Source organism: Syngnathus scovelli, chromosome 14 (genome assembly GCF_024217435.2).
Source record: "Syngnathus scovelli strain Florida chromosome 14, RoL_Ssco_1.2, whole genome shotgun sequence".
Classification (NCBI taxonomy): Eukaryota; Metazoa; Chordata; class Actinopteri; order Syngnathiformes; family Syngnathidae; genus Syngnathus; species Syngnathus scovelli.
The window spans coordinates 10,731,585-10,756,313 of NC_090860.1; the positions used below are offsets into that span (position 1 = coordinate 10,731,585).

General features: G+C 42.0%; 2 protein-coding genes across 4 annotated transcripts; one reads left to right on the forward strand and one right to left on the reverse strand.

The window, feature by feature from the left end:
* The first annotated feature begins 78 nt into the window (after window positions 1-78).
* vsx2 (visual system homeobox 2) lies at window positions 79-19,088 on the forward strand. Of its 3 annotated transcripts, XM_049739461.2 has the most exons (9): window positions 79-1,743; window positions 2,432-2,650; window positions 2,825-3,470; window positions 3,700-3,784; window positions 4,228-4,351; window positions 6,113-6,293; window positions 6,506-7,707; window positions 9,850-9,942; window positions 17,859-19,088. In XM_049739461.2, the coding sequence occupies exons 3-7, from the start codon at window positions 3,035-3,037 to the stop codon at window positions 6,886-6,888; spliced, it is 1,209 nt and encodes a 402-aa protein (XP_049595418.1). In that variant the 5' UTR covers window positions 79-1,743; window positions 2,432-2,650; window positions 2,825-3,034; the 3' UTR covers window positions 6,889-7,707; window positions 9,850-9,942; window positions 17,859-19,088. The 3 variants fall into 3 exon arrangements, with proteins under 3 accessions (XP_049595418.1, XP_049595420.1, XP_049595419.1); XM_049739463.2 differs by having other exon boundaries at window positions 79-2,650; window positions 6,569-7,707; XM_049739462.1 differs by lacking the exons at window positions 9,850-9,942; window positions 17,859-19,088 and having other exon boundaries at window positions 79-2,650; window positions 6,506-7,984.
* Window positions 14,049-20,386, reverse strand: LOC125980416 (synapse differentiation-inducing gene protein 1-like). Its single transcript, XM_049739466.2, has 4 exons — window positions 19,992-20,386; window positions 17,848-18,302; window positions 15,002-15,139; window positions 14,049-14,619 (listed from the first exon to the last, which is right to left on the reverse strand). The coding sequence occupies exons 1-4, from the start codon at window positions 20,023-20,025 to the stop codon at window positions 14,461-14,463; spliced, it is 786 nt and encodes a 261-aa protein (XP_049595423.1). The 5' UTR covers window positions 20,026-20,386; the 3' UTR covers window positions 14,049-14,460.
* Between the last annotated feature and the right edge of the window lie 4,343 nt (window positions 20,387-24,729).

Consider the following 24,729-nt stretch of genomic DNA (forward strand, 5'->3'; position numbering starts at 1 on the left):
AGCCAAGGAAGCAGCAGCGTCTCCCTGGGCCGCCAGTTCAGCGCTTCTCCTTTAATGAGCTTTGGAAGCAGGCTCCCTTATACACAAAACATTGCGTAAAAATAATATTGCTCATTGTCGTCACCTTTAATCAGAGTTGACATAATTACTTGGACCATTTCTCTTCTAATTAGCACACTTCAGCATTGTCGGAGCGAGCGCTCAGGCAAAAAGAGAATCAGACAGGCATGCCGAATGGGAAACAAAAAAGAAGTTGCTCGGCCGTAATTAGGTAAGACAACGCCTCTGACTGTTCCCGGCTGGAGATGTCGCTCGCTCTCTGGCCGCTCGCTGCCAACCAGTTACACTTCTTCCCGGGCCTCTAATAAGCCCCCAATGGTCTTTCCGATTCACACGGACAGAGGCCGGCCGGCTCTGCTTGGGTGACTTCACCTCTCGCACCCGCCCGGGTCACCCCTTCTGAACAATCATTTGTGCGATTTACCAGGTCACAGAGACAAAATGTGGCAGAACATTTTCCAGGACTGGTGGCACTTAAGATAGATTCTAAATTTGGGCTGGATGATGAACCAGTAAATGATCCCACGGTAAATTTCCTCTCCCACGCCATACAAATTGTTCTGAAATGTTAGCCACACTGACACTCTCCATGTTGCCTGTCACCACGTTTGGCCGGGTCGCTGTCCGCAGACCTGCTCATCCACATGGAGGCAGACAGCCTGGCGGGGTTAGTTCAAACCTTAACCCCATGTTACCCTCTGAGCCCCCAACAAATGTCAGTCCGATGTGCCCCCCCACTTCTACGTCTTTAAATTAGCCGTCAATTAGTGCAAATTAATCAAGTCCTCGCTTAATTAAGCAATATCTACGGGCAGCTACCAAACATGCCATTAATTGCAGTAGGGCCATGAGAAAACTGCTGACCTTGCAAAACTTTTTTTTTTGTGTAAGGTCATCATCATTTATAGTGGTGCTTCATCTTCAGACTTTTTTTGTTTCCTTTTTTGCATGCTATAAAAAAAAAAAAGTCACAACAGATGTTTACTTGTTAATCTGCATGCTCTTTGATGGGCATCACCAGATACTGTAAAGCTTCAAGCTTAATCTGGAGCCTTATTAGGCCGCATCTCCGAAACATACAAATCAGCATGCCGCCATGCTCACGCAGGAGATTAGTACAAGCCATAAACTGTTCTCCTCCCTCAACAAAAACAAAAGACTTTTTAAAAAAATTATATATTGTTTGTAATCGATAGGCCAGAGAGTGACCACCACGTAGCTCGCCCCCCCCCCTCCCATTTCCCTTCCATCTTAATAAATGACTAGATCCCAACAGGCTGATGTGTCATTAGCATACCTTAATAACATTGATTTCTTCATTAATGGAATTTCCACTAAATAGGCTCTAATTAGTTTCAACAGGCCCAGCACTAATTGGAGCAGCAATATGTTCCTGCCTTCAAATCAGCGGCTCATTTCCAAATGTTTGATGTGAATTACGACTTTGTTAGTGGATCAGTGGATGTGCACGCAGCGATGACTCTCTAAGTCAATATTGCACTTTATCAGCTGTGAGCTCAAGATGATATGGTAATGTATGCAAAGGATGCCAACAGACTGGAGCACCTGAGGTCAGTATTATAGTAAATAAATACTGTGCCATGCATTTAAATGTGCTTTTAATTCTCAACAGTATAGGCTGCTCGGCTCAACAAAGCATTGACGTGTGCCTGTCACTGCCAAGTGAGTCAAAACACATTAATGGACATGTTTTACTGCACTTGTTGTGCTAAAGTACTTTAAATGTCAACACAGTGCTTTTGAAAAATAATACATGTATTGTCTATTGATATTATGACTATTTTTATGACTTATTAATAGTAGTAGTTGGTGGGCATAGCACTTTAGCCGTCAGGGGTTGTTTCAGTATATTTAATTGTTTTATAAAGGCCAAAGAGCCATTTATGAAAAAAAAAGCCAAATGAAACTAATTATTTTTATACATAATGAACATTTTTATTGCATATGTATTTTATATCAAGAAATATTTTGACCAAAGTCAAACAAGAGGCATGGCATGATGAGTTTTCATTATTGATACATTTATTTATGAATGTCATTATTTATAAATGTATGTACAGATTTGATACTTATATGTGATTTTCGAATTTCATTCACATTCCTGCACGTCCGTTAATGTATAATGATATCATGATTAAGGCCAAAATCTTTTACCTAATCCCCTCAATATATTTTCATCAATTAATTTGTGAATATTCTTCAACGATAATGTCTATGTGAACGGTAAGTATTATTATTGTTATATTATTATTATTATTGTTATATCATTTTAATGTGACTTTGTCGATTTCCAGCCAATTTTATGTGCACTACGTGTATCATCTTTCTTTTTTCAACCTGCCCTTGAAAGTGTTGCTGGGGGATTAGGACGCGATGCTGGGTCCACGGATGCAACAAACAATCACCCAGAGCGCGCTGGCTCCACGTCGTTGGTCCACCCGTCGTGTTTTTGAGGGCCTTTGATGAAGCCCCAACGCACAGAGCCATGCACACAACATCTGGAGATCAATTATGCGTCGATGATCTGCAGAAAAAAACCCCAAAAAACATGTTATGGCCACGCGTTTTGGTGAGGATTAATAATCCACCGCCCGCCCACACATGAAAACATGATTTCCAAATTCGCCTAATTTTAAACGATCTGTCCTGCCTGTCGTAAACTCCTGTGTGTTTCTTTAGTCCTAAGATTTTATGAGGGTGAGGGAAAAAGCGTCTGTCTAAATGCATCGATGATGATCCACAGGAATCCGGAATCCTCGCTGCTGATTGGCTGCTGGGCCCTGCCTCTCGTCGGGATGGACCTGTTGGATAAAGGGACCATTTTGTAAAGAAGCCCCCGCATGCACTTGTGCACAGAGGACCATGCACTGGGGAGCAGCCTGTTACATCCACTAAAAAAAAAAAAAAAAAAAAAGAGGAAAAAAAAAAAACTCCTTGTTGAAGCCAAGCCACCATGACGGGCAAACAAGGCGCGGTGTTATCGGCAACTTTGAACCCCGTGGAGACGAGAAGAACTCCTCTGGGTTCAAATGGAGGCAGCAGCGTTAATAACCAACAGCAGCCGGCCAAGACCACCGTGATCCACCCGCCAAGCAGGTGCACGGGATTCGGAATCCAGGAGATCCTGGGGCTCAACAAGGAGCCGTCCGCGGCCCCGAGGAACCCGCTCAGCTCATTGCCGGCAGGGGCGCATCTCATCGCGGCTAGGTCCATGCTGGGCCATGCCGGCGTGGGTGTCGGGATGGGATTAATCGGGCCCGGTGGGATTCCAGCGTTTTACCGTCAGCCAGCGTTTTTGGAGAGCGTGCTGGAGCCGCAGGATGTGCACCTGCGGCCGCACAACAACACCTCTGCAGGGCGGATGGACGCCGGGCAGTCTGCAAGCTCCGGTCAGCATCTTTTTTTTTAATTATTTTGCAGGAAATCAGTTTACATGCCTTAAGAAAGAAAAAAAAAACCGCATTTTTCTCCTATATGAAAATACAACGTCCGCTATTCGTGTGTTTTTAATTGAGAGTGCAAAGTTAAATTTCAAGAGTCTACTATTTTTCCCACGTAAATTAAAAAAACAAATATGCTATTTCATGTGTGATCAAACGTAATATTTTCCTTGTCCAGACTCTGAGGATTTGTCTTCCAGTGAAAGAAAACTGCCCAAATCTTCAATAGCTCAGAGCAAGAAACGCAAGAAAAGACGTCACAGGTCAGTAATGATTTCAGAATTAAAATCTGTATTCTAAAAAAATAATTCCAATTTATCTGACGGTACCACGTTGTTAAATTCTGTATTGTTTTTATCAGGCTAAATCTTTTGCCTTTCTTGTGCAATAAAGAAATCTAAAAAAATAGGAAACGAAAAAACAACAGTATGTTAAATGTGATTTTGGCTATATTAATAAACACTGGATAGTCAGGAGTCATATTGTGCCTCTTATGATTATTTTTTTATCTTTATTTTTTCACCCCATGTCATGTCTATTACACGTTTGAGATAAATACACCTGCATGTTTTCCCTATACAATATTTTAATATATTTCCATAAAATAAATCAAATCCAATATTTAAAAAAATAAAATAAATAGGGAATGGGATGGCTTTGTGCATGAATTGAGCGTGGGTGATATTTGACGGATTTGTCCAAACAGGACCATCTTCACCTCGTACCAGCTGGAGGAACTGGAGAAGGCCTTTAATGAGGCTCATTACCCGGATGTGTACGCACGAGAGATGTTGGCCATGAAAACCGAATTACCTGAAGACAGAATACAGGTCAGACACACACAAACACACACACACACTCACACAACACACACACACACCTACAGATACAGGCCTATACGTACATTATATACAAGATTATATTTTGCACCAAGTTTCAAATAAATATCCCTTTATATCTTTTATTTTGAGCTAACTTCAAGATGTTTTAAAAAAAATTGTAGGTCAAGCCTATATGAATTTTAGTCACCTGTTGATATATTTTGAACATCAATTCACATTTTTCGTCCTATAAGACTCCATAGCTTGTGTGATGAAGGCCTGTGTAGATTAAGTATGCATATAGAGATTATTTTCATTAAAGGTGCGTCAATTAATCAACTAATCGCTCAGAAAATGTATTGATAATTATTTTTGCTCATCAATTGTTTCAAGCCTGTGTTGAATCTAAAAATATTCAAATCCCCAGAATTTAGGCTTCCTATTAGCAAATTTTCTGAGATTTCTGTATTCCACATGAAAGCAGACTTCTCTGTGTTGAATGAAAATAAGACATCTGCAAATATCTGCTTGTAAACAACGAGGAACATTTTTGGCTATTTCCTGACATGAATTAGAATAAAACAAGGTCAGTGCATAAAATCTACATTTTAAAGTCTAACACTAATTTTTGATTGACACTATCAAAGGGCCAATTAATGTTTTATTGTGGCTGGAATGTCAGTTGTTCCTAATATTTCGGCACATTTTTAATAGCTACAAGAGAGAAGAACCATAATAATGAAAATTCCCGTTCCCCGTGTGTGCACCTTGCATTTTGCTCATCTTTCCGAGGTTCTGAGTGATGCCTTCCCCCTGCCCGGGACACATCGTTTTTCATCAGGCTCACTTGGAAAGTGAAACAATTTGTTGTGTGGAAGCAGACACTAACGACCTAATCAAGCGATCAAGGCGGGAGAAGATTGCGCCGTGACCCCACACCATCCATCTGCCTGCACAAGCCCGCCTTTTAATCTCGTTTCTCATTAAGGGCGCAAAACATCTCCCAATAAATAATACCACATGCAAAGGGATGGTTAAATAAATAAAAAAATAATAAATAAATAAATAGGATCAAGCTGGCTCTTCTGCGTAAGAAAAATTAACACCCAATTTTTGCTCATTGAGCGTAATTAGTTAAATGAGACCGGCTTCGGGGCTACTGCTGTGCGAGAAAGGGGGGGGGGGGGTAGCTCAAATGAAATAACTACATTGAATTTATTATCGCGGGTCAATAGCATTGCACCCCCGAGTCCTGCTAGTTTAATTTCCCGTGATATTTGTCCTGGCCGCCATTGATCGGGACTGAAATTAACTTATTTTTCAATCAGACGGCGGTATGCCCCAGGGTAGCTGCTCCTTTTCACAGCTCCCTTTGACGTTCGGGGCTGCCCTCAGACGTCATCTGATAAAGAAGTGTTCCCACTAACTTTATGGGGGAACGTCCACTGGAAAAAAAGTGTTTTCATATTTGACATGAGAAACAAAATCCTCGGAACAAAAATGTAAATTGACCCATTTGGACTTATGAATTATTATGACAATTATGACACCCAAAATGTCATTAAAGACAAAAATGTAAAATGTCGCTGTAAATGAGTTCCACATCTGTTTCCATAGTGATTCAGAGACAAGTCACCAATCATGGGACTTGGCTTGAATCGATTTAGCGGGGGACTTGACTTGACTTCAAATTCAGTTCTCTCAACTAGAATCAGCCGCAGTTGAAAGCAAATTACAAGCATAGTAAAGAAGCGTGTTATGTCGTCACAGGTGTGGTTTCAGAACCGCAGAGCCAAGTGGAGGAAGAGAGAGAAGTGCTGGGGTCGCAGCACCGTCATGGCCGAGTACGGCCTCTACGGCGCCATGGTCCGGCATTCCATCCCTCTGCCGGAGTCCATCCTCAAGTCAGCGAAGGATGGCATCATGGAGTCCTGTGCGCCTTGGTTGCTAGGTGAGCCACCTTCCTCGTTGTCATCCTCTTCCTCATTCTTGTTTGGTCATCCCCCCATCCTTAATATTACTTGTATCCTTTTAGCAATGCTTCTTTCTTTTTGTCCTTCCTTCTTTCCTTCTTCATGTCATGTTCATCCTCCAAGCTTGTTCCTTCACTGCTGTTGCGACATTCAATTCTAAACCAGAACCTTCTTTGCTTGCTGTTTTCAGTTCAAGATGGCTTACCAATCAGCAGGCGCTATTCTAAATCTGAATGCCCGCAACTCTTTGCAGGGATGCACAAAAAGTCCATGGAGACCCCGCCGCCCCCTCAGCCGGCGGTCGCCAATTGTGACGAGCTGCAGCCTCAGCCGCCGCCGCGACCCGGCTCTCAGAGGGCCGAAGACTCTGAGGCAGAGGAGAGGAGGTCGAAGGGCGAGTCAGTCATTTCTAAAGAAGAACTGAGAGAGAACAGCATCGCTGCCCTTAGGGCCAAAGCGCAGGAGCACAGTGCCAAAGTGCTCGGGACGGTTTGTCATGACCGACCGGATGAGGACCAGCGGGAGAAGTCCGGCGCTCCTTCAAGTCCTGCCGAGGAGGCGAGCAGCCCTTAAAAGACTGAATGCAGGGCGCTGACCTCTCATTGGCTCTTCTCAAGCAGCCTGCATCTGGACTCTCATGAGGATGATTCACTGCGATACAGAAGATACAGATGCACTTTTTGGGGGTTTACATTTCCAATGCAAACCATCCCGCCAACGATCCGCTCATAAGGAGAAAAACTTAATTGTTGTTCTGTGTTCTGCTGTATATCAGGGGTTCTCAAATCTTTAGAGTCCAGGGAACCCTGACATTGTTAAAAAAAAAAATCTAACTAAAGTCAAATGATCCTTTCATAATATTGACACCAAGAAGGCCAATTTTTTTGCAGACCCCATAGTTACAGCTTTACAGATGTGTGGTCAGGGGAGCATCATAAGAAAAAAAAAATACTGATAACATAAAATGAATATTAATATTTGTCCACTGATCTTTATGTATGACTAATTTTCTAAATCGCTGAAATTGCATATTTCCTGTTCAAATACAAAGGTGAAACGCTTTGTTTTGCTGACAGGACATAAAGCCGCAGTAGGCACAGGTTGCGGGTTACAGGTACTCTACCACACTGAAGGGGGCGTACGTGAGCCAACAGGTGCTGCCCCTTTTTTTTTTTTGCCGTCGAGGTAGACTGCTGTCACAAATAAAGCACAGATCTCTGTTATTTTTTTGCGCTATGTAGCTAAAAGTGGACGGGGAAGTGAAGGAAGCGTTTTTGGGATGTGATGATAGAAGCGCCCCTGCTGTATGTCTTGGAGAAATACAGCTGTTGTGGAAAAACTAGTATGACGTAGCAGCTGCTTAATTCATGGGGTCAAAATCTACAAACAAAGGTAAGACCACAAACTGCTGATGAAATCTGAAATAACCAGTAGAAAATTGTATAATTTATTCAATTAAACTGCCCTTATGGGTTTATATATATTTATAAATTTGACTCTGAACTTCACTGCAGCTTCCCGGACCTTCAATTTGAGAACCACTGCTGATGTTATTCCATGATACAATTTGAATACTTTCACGTCCCCCCAAAAAAATGTATCATTCACAAAGCATCCAAAAGAAAAAAACAAAACATCTTTTTATTAATAAATGTGATTTTCCGGTGTTTGTCATCTAACTTTTCTTCCGGCTCAACTGGTCTGACACTGCAAATTGTCTCCTCAGTGCAGAAGCTACTTGTTGATGCTCTGTTGGCTTGCCTCATTAGCACAGCGACCCCCCCCCCCCCTTTGCATGCCGGGGTTAGCTCCTATAATCCGTCGCAGTTGAGAGCCTTCAATTTCAGATGAAATTGGAGGGGAGTGGGAGGGGCTGGGCAACGAGAGCGAAAGCAGAGAATGTCTGATTTGAAATCACTTTAACAGCCAACATTTAAGCCGCTCACGCATCCTCTTTTCTACATCCAAAGAATGACAGCTTGACTTCACACCGCTCTTGTCTGCTCAAAAATGTTTTCTATCAAGCTACCTGAAGGCCACTTTATGAAGCTCGTGGGACTTTTCTATAAAGTTTGTTTATTTATTGACTCCTCTGAGTGGAAACTTTAGTGTCTGAGAGGATGACCCTGGAAATGACAAATTTTGGAATACAAGATGGATAATTCTGTACAAATAAAATACAGTTGTTTTTTTCAGAAACGGACATAGAAGCATTGTCCCTTACAAAACAGCATTACAAATGCAGGAAAAACAGTGATTTAATATCAAATATTTTTCAAATGTACATTTCCAATGTTTTATACAGTTTAATATTTATAATATTATTCATTGTAGACTAAACCCGGTTAGTTTTAATGTATTTAAAAAATTCACGCTGACCTATCTGCAGGATTGAGATCACATTTCAAGCAATGGGCACCACTCAACTAACAACAACATGCTTTCAGTCCTCATCTGCAAGGCTCCATCCGAATTCATCTATTGAGGCCAAGACATGCAACTCTGTGAGGATTAGTCCTCTAAGTGCAAATCTATTTAATCCTCTGAGAGAGAGAAAGAGGAAGAGGTTATGATAGATCAGATTTGTGGAAGATCCAGCTGTTTACACTGGAAGTCACGAGGTCATTCACACAGTGGGCCTAAACGCTGTATGTTTCGTAAAAGACCACCGCAAGATCATCTCAATCCATGCAAAGTGAGATCAGGCGGAGGCTTATGGGAAGATTTTCACTAATGCAATATTAACATTCAATTTCCCTTGGAGCAATTTGATTGACATTGGTGAGATTAGTGAGCGCATGCAGCTCATTTTGGGAAACCCCTCAGCGAGAGTCTCATCAAAATAGAGATGTCCTGTTGGTCGGGTTGACGTGAGAGTGCGCCAAAGTGGTCTTATATCCCCATCTACTGGTCATACGGAGAAATGCAGATCTTTTTATTTGTTTTATTATTATTATTATTATTATGAAGCACAGCTTGTCATTTCTTGTAGATCAATATCGCTATTGAGTATCTTAAGTGTTCCCACTCTCGATTTTTCTCCTCAGGAAAGTCTCTAATATTTTTGTCTCTCTACTCATTTAAATGATCATGCAATAAGTAAGGTTTTTATTTTTTAATTTGACCTGCAGCAAGGTGAATGAACGAGATCTTTTTTTTTTTTATTTTCTGTATTAATACAAATAGGTTGACTTGCAGTACAATAATAAACCACAGGAGGGCAGTGTCGCTCTAGTTTTAACCGAAAAGAATGCATAAGGCACTTGTATGGTCGTGGTCTTTTTTTTGTTTTTTACAAAAAAAAAAGCCTGATTATACATGCTCATATTTTTTGCTAATTAAAGTCTTACTATTAAGTCATTTTTCACAAAAAAAAAGTTTTACGTTTTTACACTTAAACTAGAGTTGATTTACTTTTCACAACGTAATGGAAGCCTTGAAATGGATTTACACATACCTGAATAGGAGGGACAATGGATATGTTTTGAAAAGACATGATGTAATGTTTCGATCATTTTTCTCATGTGTAATCAGGCCTGCAGAGATGAGACTGTCTGCTGTATGTGAATTAATGGCGGCCGTGGAGAAACTGTGGCTCACTGAACTGGAGGAACACTTCGTCATCAGGTAATATTCCACAAAAACTGTAAAACCTAATCAAATTGGGAGTGTATGTGTTTAATTGACACAAAACAATCTTACAATCAAGGCAAACTTGATTTGGCATGATCTTATAAAACACAATTTTGTATTTGTGAGAAGACATCATTTTGACAATTTCAAAGATACGTTTATTTTTTCACACCCCTGCAACTAGTTATTGATTTGACTTCAGTGAATCAAAACATAACATATTCATTAGATTTCTCCAACAGAAAATGGTCAGATAAGGTATATATTCTCAAATTCATGCTGACTAAAATACAAACTGTGGCAAAGAAAAAGAGTTCAGCATCCCAATCAAAAGGTAAATAAATAGAATTATCGTTGATGCAAAAACTCATGAAGTCTGCTCAAACACTCGGAATTCTCAATAGACTCTTTAGCAAGTAGCTGAGTGGGCAGCAGGGTTCTCGCCAGTGTGGATTCTTGTGTGCAAGTTTAAATCTCTCTTCTGAGAGAATTTTTTGCCACAAACTGAGCATGAAAAAGGTTTCTCGCCACTGTGGATTCTTCTGTGCAAGTTTAAATATCCCTTCTGAGAGAATTTTTTGCCACAAACTGAGCATGAAAAAGGTTTCTCGCCACTGTGGATTCTTGCGTGCACGTTGAAATGTCCCTTCCGAGAAAATTTTTTGCCACAAACTGAGCATGAAAAAGGTTTCTCGCCACTGTGGATTCTTGTGTGCAAGTTTAAATATCCCTTCTGAGAGAATTTTTTGCCACAAACTGAGCATGAAAAAGGTTTCTCGCCACTGTGGATTCTTGTATGAGATTTTAAGCTTCCCTTCTCAGAGAATTTTTTGCCACAAACTGAGCATGAAAAAGGTTTCTCGCCAGTGTGGATTCTTGTGTGCACGTTTAAATCTCTCTTCTGAGAGAATTTTTTACCACAATCTGAGCATGAAAACGGTTTCTCGCCAGTGTGGATTCTTCTGTGCAAGTTTAAATATCCCTTCTGAGAGAATTTTTTGCCACAAACTGAGCATGAAAAAGGTTTCTCGCCAGTGTGGATTCTTGTTGCGCTGAGTTTCTTTGCCAGTGACGAGGTGTTTGCGGACCAGGAGAGGTCCTCACTGATGTGCACCCCCAGGAACTTGGTGCAGCTCACCCTCTCCACCACAGCACCGTCGATGATCAGCGGCAGGTGTGTTGTGTGACCCTTCCGGAAGTCAACAATGATTTCCTTGGTCTTATTGACGTTCAGCAGGAGGTTGTTGTCCCTGCACCACGTGGTCAGAAGGTCAACTTCCGACCTGTACCGAGTCTCGTCGCCCTTCGTGATGAGACCCACCAGAGTCGTGTCGTCAGCAAACTTCACTATGCGGTTGTCGCTGTAGGTCGCAGTGCAGTCATGCGTCAGCAGGGTGAAGAGCAATGGACTGAGCACGCAGCCCTGGGGGGGCCCCGTGCTCAGCGTTCAGTGAGTTCTCGGACGCCCTCTAGCGGAGGACCGTGGGACGTTTCATGTTGTTGTTGCCCAGCAAACAAACCAACATTGCGTGCAATAAAAAAAAAAAAAAAAACAATAGATTTTGATTAGGGTGACTAGACGTCGTCTTTTTCCCAGACTACTTTTAAGCCCTAAAAAATGTCCGGGGATATTTCAAAATTGTCCAGGAATTTGTTGGACCGCCTCAAACATAATACAATACATGTACAGTACATTGTCACTTCACACATAATTTTGTCAAGTTTGTCAAGGACAGCATTTGCTGCCATGATTTACAAATCCTTATCGGCAACAGTCCAACTGTTATTGTAAACGCCGTTAAAGAAGGATAGCATGAAGGATGAAAAAGATTGATCTTTGTTGTTCCAATTTATGCTCTCCATCCATCTTAAGCACAATATTGTGGACTGGATCGAAATATTCCAAGTCTTCCATTACAGAGTCCCAAGGCAACTATGTCATTTAAAGAGTCTTTAACTACATCTGTATTTGACTGACGGTGAGATGTATGCTGAGCAAGTGTTTTTTTTTTTTTTTCCATCCGCTAGTGGACTCACTGGTGCTGACCTAGAAAGTCTCCCTGGAATAATCAAATATACATTAAATGTATCTGCGTGCGAGTGAGCGAATAATCTCCGGATGAGCTTCAAACAGCATGTGAGGATGTGTTATCTACTGGATTAAATGAGGGGTTCTAATTTGAAAGATTGTATGCAGAATGGAGGCCGGCGTTGTTTTTTCTTTTTTTTTTTCCCATTTTAGTATTGTTTATGCGTGTGTTGTCCCCGGGCCGGCTGACAGGTGTTTCATTTGAGGAGCGATAGGAACGGAAGGAATGTCTTCCGACGAGCGAACCATCAACAGAAGTGTGTTTGTTATAAATCATCATCTCATTTCCTCTTTTCAATGTGTGCTCTTTTCTCTTTATCAACTTCACCTCGGCGCATAAATCACTGTTTTCCTCTTCTGCCCTAATGTCTGTCATTATCATGGTGTCTCATTTGGTGTCACATTAGTAAGATGTTGAGTAAGTTGCAGGACTTGGACGTAAACAATTTATTTTTCTTGGGACTCGCTCGAAATTTGAAGAGCAATACTTGCGACGTGACCTTTGACCCATATTTGACTTGACCTCTGCAGAACTGACTGAAAAAGAGATGATGATATTTTCAACTCTGGAATCTCCTACTGGGATTTAAGTCCTGGTGTTATATATTTGCCGAGGTTGCGATCTGACTGCGCAATTGCAAGCGTTGTGTCCACTCGGGGGTGGATGACTAATCGAAGTAGCCTAGCAGGCGTGGGTGAAGCCTCCTCCTGAATCCCCAACGCCGAGGGAGAGAAAACACGCGGCGTTCGCTGGGCGAGCGAGCCCACTCCAGCGCCCGCGTCGAGCTCTCGCTGATGACAGCGCTACTCTCGCCCCCCCATCGAGTCACATTTCACGCTTGTTTGGAGAGACGACAACATGAGCATAGCGGAGACCAGCCGCGCTGTTCTTTAAGGCCTACTAGACCTCACCGGAAGTTTAAAAGCGATAGCGTTCCCCTGCTGTCAGGGGTTCATCGTTTTCACCCCATATTGTAGATATGGTGGATTCTTTTAAGATTTTTGTGCGCGTGAAATTATGTACACCAGGTTTATGCGTAGCGTTTTGCATGATGTAGCCTATTAGCATTAAGCTAGCTAATATTGAGATGATATTTTATGGTTGAGGTTTTGATGTACTACAATTGGCATTAAGATAGCCAATGTTGAGATGAGGAAATTTTGTGGTTTGTTTAATATTTTGATGGTTTGTATAGTGGGGGCGGAGCTATGTGGTGGCCAGTGGGGGCCCCTCTTGGCCACCTGACTTGACAAAGGTCTAGCTACGCCCCTGATGTAGATGAAACTTCAATGAGAACAGGTGCTAAGGAGTTAAAAATTAAATTAAAAAAATGAATAACCATATTAACAGAACCTCAGAACTTCCAACAAATATAAATCAAAATGCTTTTTAATGAGAAATTGAGTATATTCTCCCTAATTGATATTCAATAAAATTTAGAAAACTCATTTGAGGTTCTGTTTAAATCTCACATAGTGTAAATTTTGGGATGTGTATTTTCTAGAAACCAATTACTGAAAATATTTGGATTCTTTTCCCAAGTTGATGTTGTGTTTTCCAAGGCAAACTTTGTGACTGCCAGTCTGGTGGTGCAAAAATGCAAATGCTGAATCCAAGTGCCGGAAAGGAATAAAGTGCATTCTGACATTCTAACTGCGGAGAGCAGTCATTTTTCCCGAGGCTCTCTTCACTTTGGCAGCAAAAGTCACCTCGAGCGCTGACAGTGAAGAATGCCAAGAGACTCAGTGTCGCCTGCAATAGCAAACAATATCAGCCTGACAGACACCCAAAATATTTTGTAACCTCAGACAAGGGTAAGAACAAATGTCTTAGCATAAATAATCATATTTGAAGTTCGACCTTCCACCACAATTTTTATCGGAGTGGCACAACAAAGCATTATGGTCCGAATATTTTCATTGTGCATCTTTTTTTTTTTCAATGTGTAAACATAACTGCGCGACTCATCCATACAAAGACTTCACTCGTTACCACGAGGAGAAGATGAAGGACATTTGTAGAAGCAACGTTTATTTATTATTCATGCCAAAACTGTTTATTTAATTTGGTGGACAGTACAGAATAAACACAAATATCCCTAGTGACCACTGCTCAGCAGCTTTTGTCTACACAAAGACAATCTACATTTTTTTTCTCAATCTGGACAATATAAAAAGAAATCTTTGACGATTGTATTGAGAGGGAATACATTAATTCTAAATGAAGCAGGGAAATATTTCTTAATAGAGAGGCTGTTTCCTTTCTTCTTTTAAGAGTCCATCCCCAAAATTCAAGATCCATACAGAGTCTTAAAATGACTTCTTGTTCTTCCTTCCTTCTTATTCTACTTTGACAACCAGCAGCCCACGGGAGTGATGAAGTCCATTCTCCTCCTCCCATTTGTCTGCTTCTATTGTCAGTGTTATACATGTCCAGGCTTGGACAGGTAGGCGATGAGGGCCACCACCACCCCCACGTACATTCCCGTGCCAATGGTAATGGAAAGCGCAGCCAAGAAAAGGGCTCTCCTGGAGCTCATTCCAGCTCTGGAGAAGTCTCCCTTAGCGACGGCCTTGCCGGTCTGACAAAAAAAAAAAAAAGGACAAAAAAAATTCGGAGAGTTAGTCATCATCAGCGACGAGTGCGTGAGTAGGTGTTTTGGGCCCCAGTTAGCGGAGAGAAAATAAGTAATCTCTCTCTCTCTCGCTCTGCCATTTGTTGCCATAGCAATTAGGTCATGGCACTGACAGTGACGAATGGCTTGTTTGGGTGTTGTTTTTTTTTTTAGCTATGAAAAATATACCCTCCATTGTAATTGTCAGTTTGCAGTAATCCCAAGAGAAACAGTCATGGTATACGTCGTGCTTTGCAAAGTTTTGACTAATAGCCACAACTAATCATTAGTCATCAGAAATTATATAATATATATATTTATATATGCATGCCGCAGATCAACTTTATACCTTGTGAGAGTAGCAGAAAGCAACAATGCCCAAAGGCCAGAAGCAGCAGAGCATGGAGAAGATAGTCAAGCCCAGGTAATCCCGAGGAGGAAGCACCAGGAAGTTGTCTTCGCTCTCGCTCTCACTGGAGCTGTCACTCTGCAAAACATTAAGAACAGGATGAGTGACTATGTAAAACGAATATATAGATGTTTAAATATCAATTCTTCTGCCAACTCTAACCCTATTAGAAGAACGATCAATTATTCTTCCTCACTAAAGTAGATCACTTACACTCACGACTTTGTCTAATTTACAGCCAAACATGTTTTTGTAATGTGGGAGGAAGCAAACGTGCAATTTTAATAAATACAATTACCTGCCCACTCAAAATAGCTGTTATGAAAATAATACAGTGTAATTAGCAACATTCACTGATAGACACATGATGATGTTAGTAAGCCACGGAGCTGATTGACAGAGTACCGTGCCCTCGTTGCTGGACCACTGACACAGGAAGTGCTTCGCCCACCGGAGTGGATTTGGAGCCTGTCAACAGCCCGTGAGCTGGTTGACAGATAAAGCGGGATTAACGGATTGTTCCATCATTCCGAGGTGACAGGGACACAGCCCGAGGACAGTGCCATTTAGTTGTTAAATTGCTTCTCCAGCATGACCCCCCTCCACCATCGCTAACATACATCTCGACACCTCACAAAGACCGAGTGGGGGGCTAATTAGTGACAGACAGACATCGATCTGAGCCAGGCCAACGAAATGAGGACGGCGACACGAATGGCGGGGTGACCTTTGACGAAGCCGCAGCCCTTTGCTTCGCTCAGCTGTCCTGAGCACACGGTGCAAGATTGCACCAGTAGAAAGTAGAGAGCAGCTTTCATTAGTTCCACCGCCTGCAGCCATCAGTCAAGGTGGGAGCAAAACATTGTGGATGCAGCACCCTCCCACTATACTGTAGAATAAAGCAAGGTGTATAATCTCGTATAGGGTACAATTAATTAATAATAGAATACTGACCACTGGTGGAGCTAGTGGGGGGGCTGTGGGGGCAGTGAACCTCCCAAATATGCAGGTACCAGATAATTGACGATTAGGTTTTTTTCAGATTTTTTTCCACATTACCCACCCTATGTTTATCTTTGTGTTTTAAAAAAAAAAAAAAAAATGTTGACATTCTTAGATACCCTTTGCCCCCCTCCCAATTAAAACATCCTATCGCCGCCAGACTCCCTAATAAATAACCTCCATTGTGACTACGTCGTATTTATTTCGACAGTGAAGTGCTGCAGTAAATCATCCGGACTTGTTTCCCAACAGCTGCCCCCCGTGCCAAGACAAGATTACGAGTCTCCCCGTTATCTGCTTTATGAACACGCTGCACCTGGACAGGCGGCTGTGATCCATCACCACGGCGACTGCTCATAAGCACTCCATGATGTGACACCCCATGAATAAAGCAGTGGGTACACAGTAGCCCTAATCTTCCTTTATCTGGTGAGCTGTACCGGATAAGGACTCTTGAGTGACTGCTGCTTTCGAGGTCGCTGACACGGACTGGAGACACTCTCCCGCTGTGCTTGTTGATTATTTGCCAATGCGACCGAGCACTCTTGTGGAGACACGTGTCATCCTTAGCAAACATGGTCACAGGACTCTCGGCTGGATTTTAATGTCACCTATTATAGTTGAATTCTATCAAAATGAAACTGTTAGATGGATGACCACTGGCGGCGCTAGAGGGGTGGCCACGGGGACACAGGTGCTAGGCCAGATAATTGGATGTTTTTTTTTCAGATAATTTGTTTCCACATATTCCACCATCTACAGAATGTCTATCAGCATTTTTTTGAAGATTTTTTTTTGTGCTGCCATTATTAGCCCATCCATCAATTTATTATTAAAATCAGTGACCCTTGAGAACACAAGCTTGTTCATACCTGATATCATCCTGAATGTTATTTTATTTTTCAAGCTGCACTATAAATGTAGTAAGTCATCCGTTGGTGAATTCATTTTGACTTCACAGGTTAGGTTCTATCGCACACTGGAGCTAAAGGTCAGTGGACACACCAGAAGCCGGAGAGGCGACTTTTTACTCGGTCTGAGGGATTTACTCGGTTGAATTGACAGGGAATAACCTCAGCCAGTGGCCACCTGCTCCAGGGACTCTTAATGCACACAAAGCGCCGACCGCATTACTTGTAGCAACGCCGCATCTCTCTATCTGTGAGCCAGAGCGAGAGAAAAAAAAAAAAAAAAGCGCTCCGATCAGGGTCTGCGGGTGAAATGAGATTTCAAGCACATCTGAAATGACTTTGCTGCTTTGCTTTCGAGACTTTTCTTTGAAGAGCTTACCAGTCATTCCCAAGAACAATCGCCCGGACGGAGAGAATCACAATTATAAAACACAGTGAGTCCACAGCAAACTTGAAAGCCTGGCAGTGAAATGACCTTTCTGAGGAGAAGGGAATACCAAATGAGCACGAATAGTGCCGCTGGTCTCTTAGGTTGTTAAAATAATGTAAATGACAAAACATTCCCATGGCTCCCCGCCCGCACGGAAAATGTCTGAGCCCTTATAAGTTATTGTTAATGAACTAAGTGACTCGGCGCACGGTGCTCTTCGATCCCGCTGCACCAAAGCAGCCAATGAACGTCAGAAAATGTATATTGCCTCATTAGGAACTGACATTTCCTTTCGACATTTGAACTTATACTCTTTAAAATTCACACACCCTAATGATTGTGGAAAATAACATGTACTTATTTTACTGTTGACATTTTACTTCCTGTCAGATCTTCTTCTTGCTTTTATATAAGATGACCCAAATTATTTTTGTTTGACTGACCTCATACTCAGGAGCCTGCTCGTCTTCCACTTCATACGACACCGTCTGGATCTTCACATCCTTCCCTCCTTGGGTGCCGCCCAGTTGCTTCTCGTCCCCCGGCGCCACGTCTTTGTTCTCGGTAAAGGTGGTCTCAAAGCTCTCGCTCTTGGAGTCTTTGCTGTGCAGGCTCACGTCATCCTTGCACAGGATGAAATCAGGCTTATAGAAGGCCTCCACCGCTAGATGCAGCGAGGTGGGGTCCAGGAACTGTTGAGATTTGTGCTCGTCATGGCTCCCGCTGTAGAGGTAGCCCATGAGGCCGTCCTGGTGCTGCTGCTGCTGGCTTGGGTAGTCGCCATGGTAACCGTGGACTAGACGCTTGCTGCTTTTGTCCAGAAGAGGATTTTGGAGCTCACTGAGGCTCTCCATTGTGATCCTGCTTACAGTCCAAGTGGAGCTAGGCGGTCTGGAAGCTGAAATGATATCAACATTTAAATTAAGGCTTGATGAGAAAATGAGAAAATGCTTCAGCATATATATTTTTATTTTCCGGGGGGGTTTCGATTGCAATATATGGCTAAATAAATATTCTTGTTTGTCAATATTCAGCACACACACTTTTACCATCCTGTGCAATGAAATCACCATCTGCTCAATGTTTTTTCATTCCCCCCCCCCCCCCCCCCCCTCTCACCGACATCCACGGCGATAAGCAGGTGCTGAATTCGGTCTGCTGACTCACTTTTATGAGCATAGCTGCACAAGGATAATATATGATGATTCATATATTCACATAGCAGGAGAGACAGGTGAGGCAGATCATGACAAGTAAAAAAAAAAGAACATAAAACGAATATTTGATCTTTATGTAGGACTGATTTCGAACATTTTTATAGCTAGAATAGCTGAAATTGCATAATATTTGTTTTGCTGACGGGAGATAAAGCCTTAGTAAAATAAATAAATAAATAAATCACAGGTTGCGGGTCACAGGTACTCTGCATGCCGCACTGAAGGGGGGCGTATGTGAGCCAAAGGGTGATTAATGCTGCCCCATTTGTTGTTGCAAAGATAGACGAGACAACGGATGTGTCAAACAAAGTGCAGATGTTTGTTATGTTGCGCAATGGAGCTAAAAGTGAAGTCGACTGTTGCTACGTATGTCTTTGGAATGTTGGAGAAATACAAATATATGACGGAGCTTGCTGTGATTGCATCAAAGCTTAATGAGGTGCAATCTAAAATGAAAGAAAATGACTTTTACAATGAAATGGAGCTTTTATGGCGAAGGATAGACGCATGGACTTCACCTACAAATAAAGGTAAGAGCGCAAATTGTGTGCACGCGTTGGTATAATGAGAAATAACCAAAAGTCAATTGATATAAGCTATCCTTTGGGGTTTATATATTTGTAAATCTGACTCTTAAAGTGAGAGAGGTGGATATATTCAATCAATGATGAAATATATCCACTTCCTGGTATAATGGAACCTGGGGAAAAGTCACGTGACATGCCAGCAAACTTTGTGAGACTTCAGCTCAGTGAACACATTGTTGTTATGGATGTAACCCTATCAATTGTGCATAACGACCATTTTTATTTTTTTTTAGAATGGCTTAGCTTAGCACAGGTTTATTTATAGAGAAAAATCAGTACAAACATAGAATATGATGCACATGAGTGCCTCTGTTAGTGTTCTACATGCTTGCTGCCAAGCTTGTGGCCCCTGCGCTCAACACAAAACCAGCCCGAGACACAAATGTTCCGCCTGGACACGCGTGAATAATGTGGAAAAAACAAGCGTGTGATTGTGAACGCACACACACACACACACGCGCGCGCGCGCGCACACAAGGCGCACTCGCTTATCTAGGAAATAACACACAATTCCATTACACACAACATTAGACAACAAAAGCCCATCCCACATTCACAAATAATTAATCAAAACACCATAAGATGTGCACTTAGCAGGTGTGTGCGCTCCTGGTATGAATAATACATGCTCATTTTCCAATTTGTTCATTTAGCTCATTTTTTTCCCTCTCATCGAAAGCATGCAGACTTTATAAAACTATAGATGACGTCACACACCTGTTAAAAAGGCAATAACAACAAAGCGAGGCTGTCCATCAGCTGAAGACAAGTAGTGTCTCTCACCTTGGTGTAAATGTCCTCTCGCAGCCTCGCTCATGCAGCATCTTTTCTTCCTTCCTTGGCGCAACTGACTCGCCCGCTCGTGACTTCACATCATCGTTTCGGGGGAAGCCGCCATGCACGCTGCAGCTTTCCCTCGTTAAAAGCAAGTTTGTCCGTCGGTGTGTGACACAAGTGTGCCGCGCAGCGCCGCGCACACACGCGCTTCCATTTTACGCACGCATGCACGCCCACCGGAGAGTCCCAAAAGGATTTCGATCACGACCTATTTAGGGTGGACTGACTTGACTGGAGGAGCTTGCTGGCTCGTAAGGATGTCACCTCTCGACTGGAGATGATCACGGATTTGCTCGTCGTTCCTCCCTTGCTGTTGCATCATGGGTTGGATGCGGTTTTACGCATCGGTGATCAGTGCTTAGTGGAACAGGTTGGGTGGGGGTGGATGTACTCCTCCGAATAAAATGTAACAATTAATGAGGATGTCTCACCCCGCAGATGTGACCAAAGTACTCTATTCACAGTGTAGAAGCTCCCAGGAGCTATATAGGGACACCGTTTCTACTTTATAGACCTAAATTTGCCATTTTTGCTCAAGACAAAACTCATCCATGGACAAGCAGAGTCCATCATTTACCGTATTGGCCTGAATATAAGATGAGGGTTTTTTTTTTTCATTGAAATAAAACTTAAAAAGGGGATGGTCGTCTTACATTCGGGGTCTAAACAAAGGCTTTTTTCAGTCTTGAAAAAGAGGGGGTCGTCTTACAATCGGGGTCGTCTTATATTCAAGCCGATACGGTATTAAGCGAGTGTGCAAGAAAAAGCTTGCAGTTTATTCTAACATGACTCAAATCTCTGTGATCTGGCTTTAAATATAACACAAAAAGAATGAATAAATGTATCGCTTCGTTCATATTTGATGACTATTTCAAACAAATCCCATGTATTTATCATGAGCCTGCCAAATTGGTTATGCCTTTACAGCATCCTCTGCCAAGCTTCTTATGCTTTCACGTCACCATTTATCACCGGAAACAGTTTACATAACGTTCCTATAAATCGCCCGCAAGATGTGTAGCAAAATAGATTAATCCGTCAGCCTAATTTATTTGGCTTCCACCAATGAATAATTATGACATAATGATCGTATTTAAAGGGCCACAGTCAGGGAGAATGATGTGATGCCAAAAACTAAGGTGGACACATATCTTATGCAGAAGAGCACTCTTGTGCGCTCATAAAAACGTCTGGAGTTAATAATGTGCAAAGGCGAGGTTCTGTCACTTTCACTGGGAGATGCATTAAGGCTCTGATGGACATTTTACGGCAGGAACATGGGCTGCATTTTACACCAGCGTGTCTTGCGCCATACGAGGCGCCATAACGGCCTCGCCGTCTTCATGATGGATACCGCTCCCTCGGGGGACGGGGGATATTGGAAGCGAGGGTTGCAGAGGAGCTGGAGGGCTTGGGGTCACAACTATTTAGTTTCTCTACCTGCTTCATCTTCTCATCAGACTTTGAGAGCTGCATGTAAAAAAATTTAACACCAGTGGAATAAACGACAAGATTTTTTTATTTGTGTGTATGAGAGCATTTTAGTGAAAAATTATAAGAAAAATTTCTGACTTCGAGTGCAGCCTCTGGACTGTGAATATTTATGGTCCTCACTGTGGCCTTTTCCTCTGCTCCATTTTCCTGCCCTATATTTAGCTGTCATGTCATCATAGCGCAGGCATGATTGCTATAGCGGCCACATTTATCGGAATGATATCAATTTTCTCTCGATTGGGCGCTAACTAGAAAAAGCAGCTCGTCGTATATATTACGGTGCCTGCGTAGCGGAATACGAGCGGCTGCAAATCTTCCCGACGTCCATTAGCTTCAATCACGTCCACACGAGTGGGAATTAGTCAGCCTAATCTGATGGGAGCACAAAGTAGCAAAGCACTTGAATTGATCTGTAGGAGGTGAAGCAACCAGAGTCGATTTATGAAGCTTTTCCTATTGTACATTATTATAATTGCGTTAAGAATAAATGCAGCAATGCGGCAAAGATAAATCTAACAAATTGTCTTGGAAATAATAACTACAAAATACAGTATTACCATAATGGTCATTGATGGTTTACATTAAAATGGCGTCAGCTAGCTAGCTAGCTAGCTAGTTTATTTATTTTCACTTATATATAATAAGTATGCCGATCAGTAAATCAGACAAATTGCAGCTTGATATTATCAACTACATTTGATTACATCGCCGAATAGATGGCCAACGATAATCTATTTGGACAGCCGCGCTCTTCCTCCATGAATAATGAAGCGAGCTGAAGATCATTAATATGATGGATTTCCTTTAATGTGCTAGAAGAGCACCCCGAGAAAAAACTCTTGTGTACATTGCTCGCGCGGCTTATTTATAGTTGGACGTTTAATACCGTTTGACACGTAATGACACGGCACCACTTAAAAGAATCTTGTAAAAGCAGATGGAATGTTCTGGGGTGAGTCTCAGGGGTGACTTGTTGCAGAAGGGCCGTTTTATTTTGTGCAACCATCTAGAGGGAAAAACGATTAAACCGTCCAAGCTTGACAGTCGGTATGCGTGTCACGATCTAAGTTTTTTTGCTGTTTTGATATTTTGTTTCTATCAATCAATGGACTCATGGTTAGCGATTCCTGAAAAAAAAAGGTAGAATTTGTGCTTTCTGCCACTAGATGGCGCCAAACCCCTGTCTGATGGGAAAATAGTAAGGACATTTATTGAACTGGGATATTAATATCTATATTTTGCCCTTTTTAACAGGGTGTCGAAATCCACGGAAAATCATTTTGTCCGACCAGAGTCTCAACAGCGCATAGCAATAAAAGCGAGTTCCCTGGAGAGTTTTAAAAATACCAGGGATGATACTGTGTTGCCGTTTCCTCTGCAGCTCTGCTGGATTGCAACTTCTTGATTGATGGCTGTGTATTCACTGAGGAGATAGACATTTGCTATCAGCATACAACATCTTGCAGTAGACGACATCATCCCAACTATTTGGGCTAGCGTAAATAACAAGACTTTACTCTTAAGTAGCTTTTGTTTTATGTTTTCATGTATCCCTGCACCCAACTTCGGCTTTCAATCAATATTTTTCTTGTTGTTGCTTTTGAATTCTCCCCCACTGAGGTGCGCTTTGGGTTTATTATCCGTGCCCTGGCAGACGGCTGCCCACGGCATCATTTATCAACAAAAAAAAAAAGCCATTCTCAGTGTACACAGTCACTGTGGTGCACTTGAGAGCAGTAAACAAGCTCACAGAGGCATTCCGGAGGGAGGGGGGGGGGCTCAAAAGGGAAAGAGGTCAGGGAGGGCTTCACTCCACACCTCGTATCACTTGGGAAGCCTCAGATGGACCATTAGGAGTCTGTGACACTCATTTTCACAGTGAAGAACCAAGTGGGACATAATTACCGAGCGCCACATGTCTGCACCATTTATTTATTGTTATTGTTTTTTGCGTATTGATCTGAAGAGCACGCTGAGAGTGTCGGCGCCTGTTTGTATTCATCACCTTACAAGGCCCAAAAAAATCTCATCATGTCAGGCGACCCAAAAAAATCAGGTCAATGAAAAAAACAGAATAAGCCCAGAATAACTTTGGCCCATTTGCCATGCACATTTTTATTTTTTTTGCATACACACCCTCAACCACTAATGTGGCCCAAAAATATACTCGAAAATAGAGTCAAAGTTATGCAAGTCTAAGTGTCTGCATGACCAACTCCCTCCTACAATTTGTGTGTGTGTTGTGTGTGTATTACAGTGGATGGTGTGAGACTATAGTTTCTTAAAATAGATTGACAAAATGACACCTAATGTTGTCATGGTTACCAAGTAGGTAGAGGAGGAAGAGCTTGCAGAGGAAGTCTATGGCTTTTTGTCTCTTAACTCATTAGAGACTATGTGAAGATACTGTACGTGCTAGATGACACATATTTAATATTATTTGGAACCTTATGTACTTTTTCCAAAAGTGTCTGGAGTTGCTAGGGAAAGTGGTCAGCCAATAGTAAAGCCATTAAACAGCTCTCACGTTCCCCATTTAGGTCCCGTGGCTTTAACGGCCGCCGCTGATAGGGAAGCAACTAAGTGCCGATGTGAGAAAAAAATAAACTCGCACTGTTTTGTGAGATCAAGGCTCAGAAGCAAATACTTGAAAATGATGTAAAGAATATTACGACATTTCATCAATGTGCTCAGTAGTTAGAGCGTCTTTTTACACACATTTATTGCATCCCTCAGTTTTATTCGTAATGTGCTCTGAAATGCTCTTTGCAGATATAAAATAAACTATTTGAATTTTAATGCCACTTTTATTTGCCTTCTGATATGGAGCCAAATGTGGCCTAGCAGATCATTAAAATAAATGTTTCAAAATCCTACACAACTGTTTATTTTTTAATGCAATATTTGAATTGGTGCTTTATTCATTATTGTATTCATATTTATTGACTTTCAATTCACAAGGCTCACAAGGTCACATTTAAAATACCTGAGGCGTGTTTCATTGCTGGAAATGAGTTGTGTGCATTTCACCACAACTTGGCAAATGACATTCAGACTTGAATTTATTCCCCCTTCCTGCAGAATTCTCATTTGAGGGAGCAAGTCCCATCTGACTTTGGTCCATCAACCCGACTGTGTCTGTTGCTTCACAATACACTCGAGATATGTGTCGTTTCGATACACATTTGTA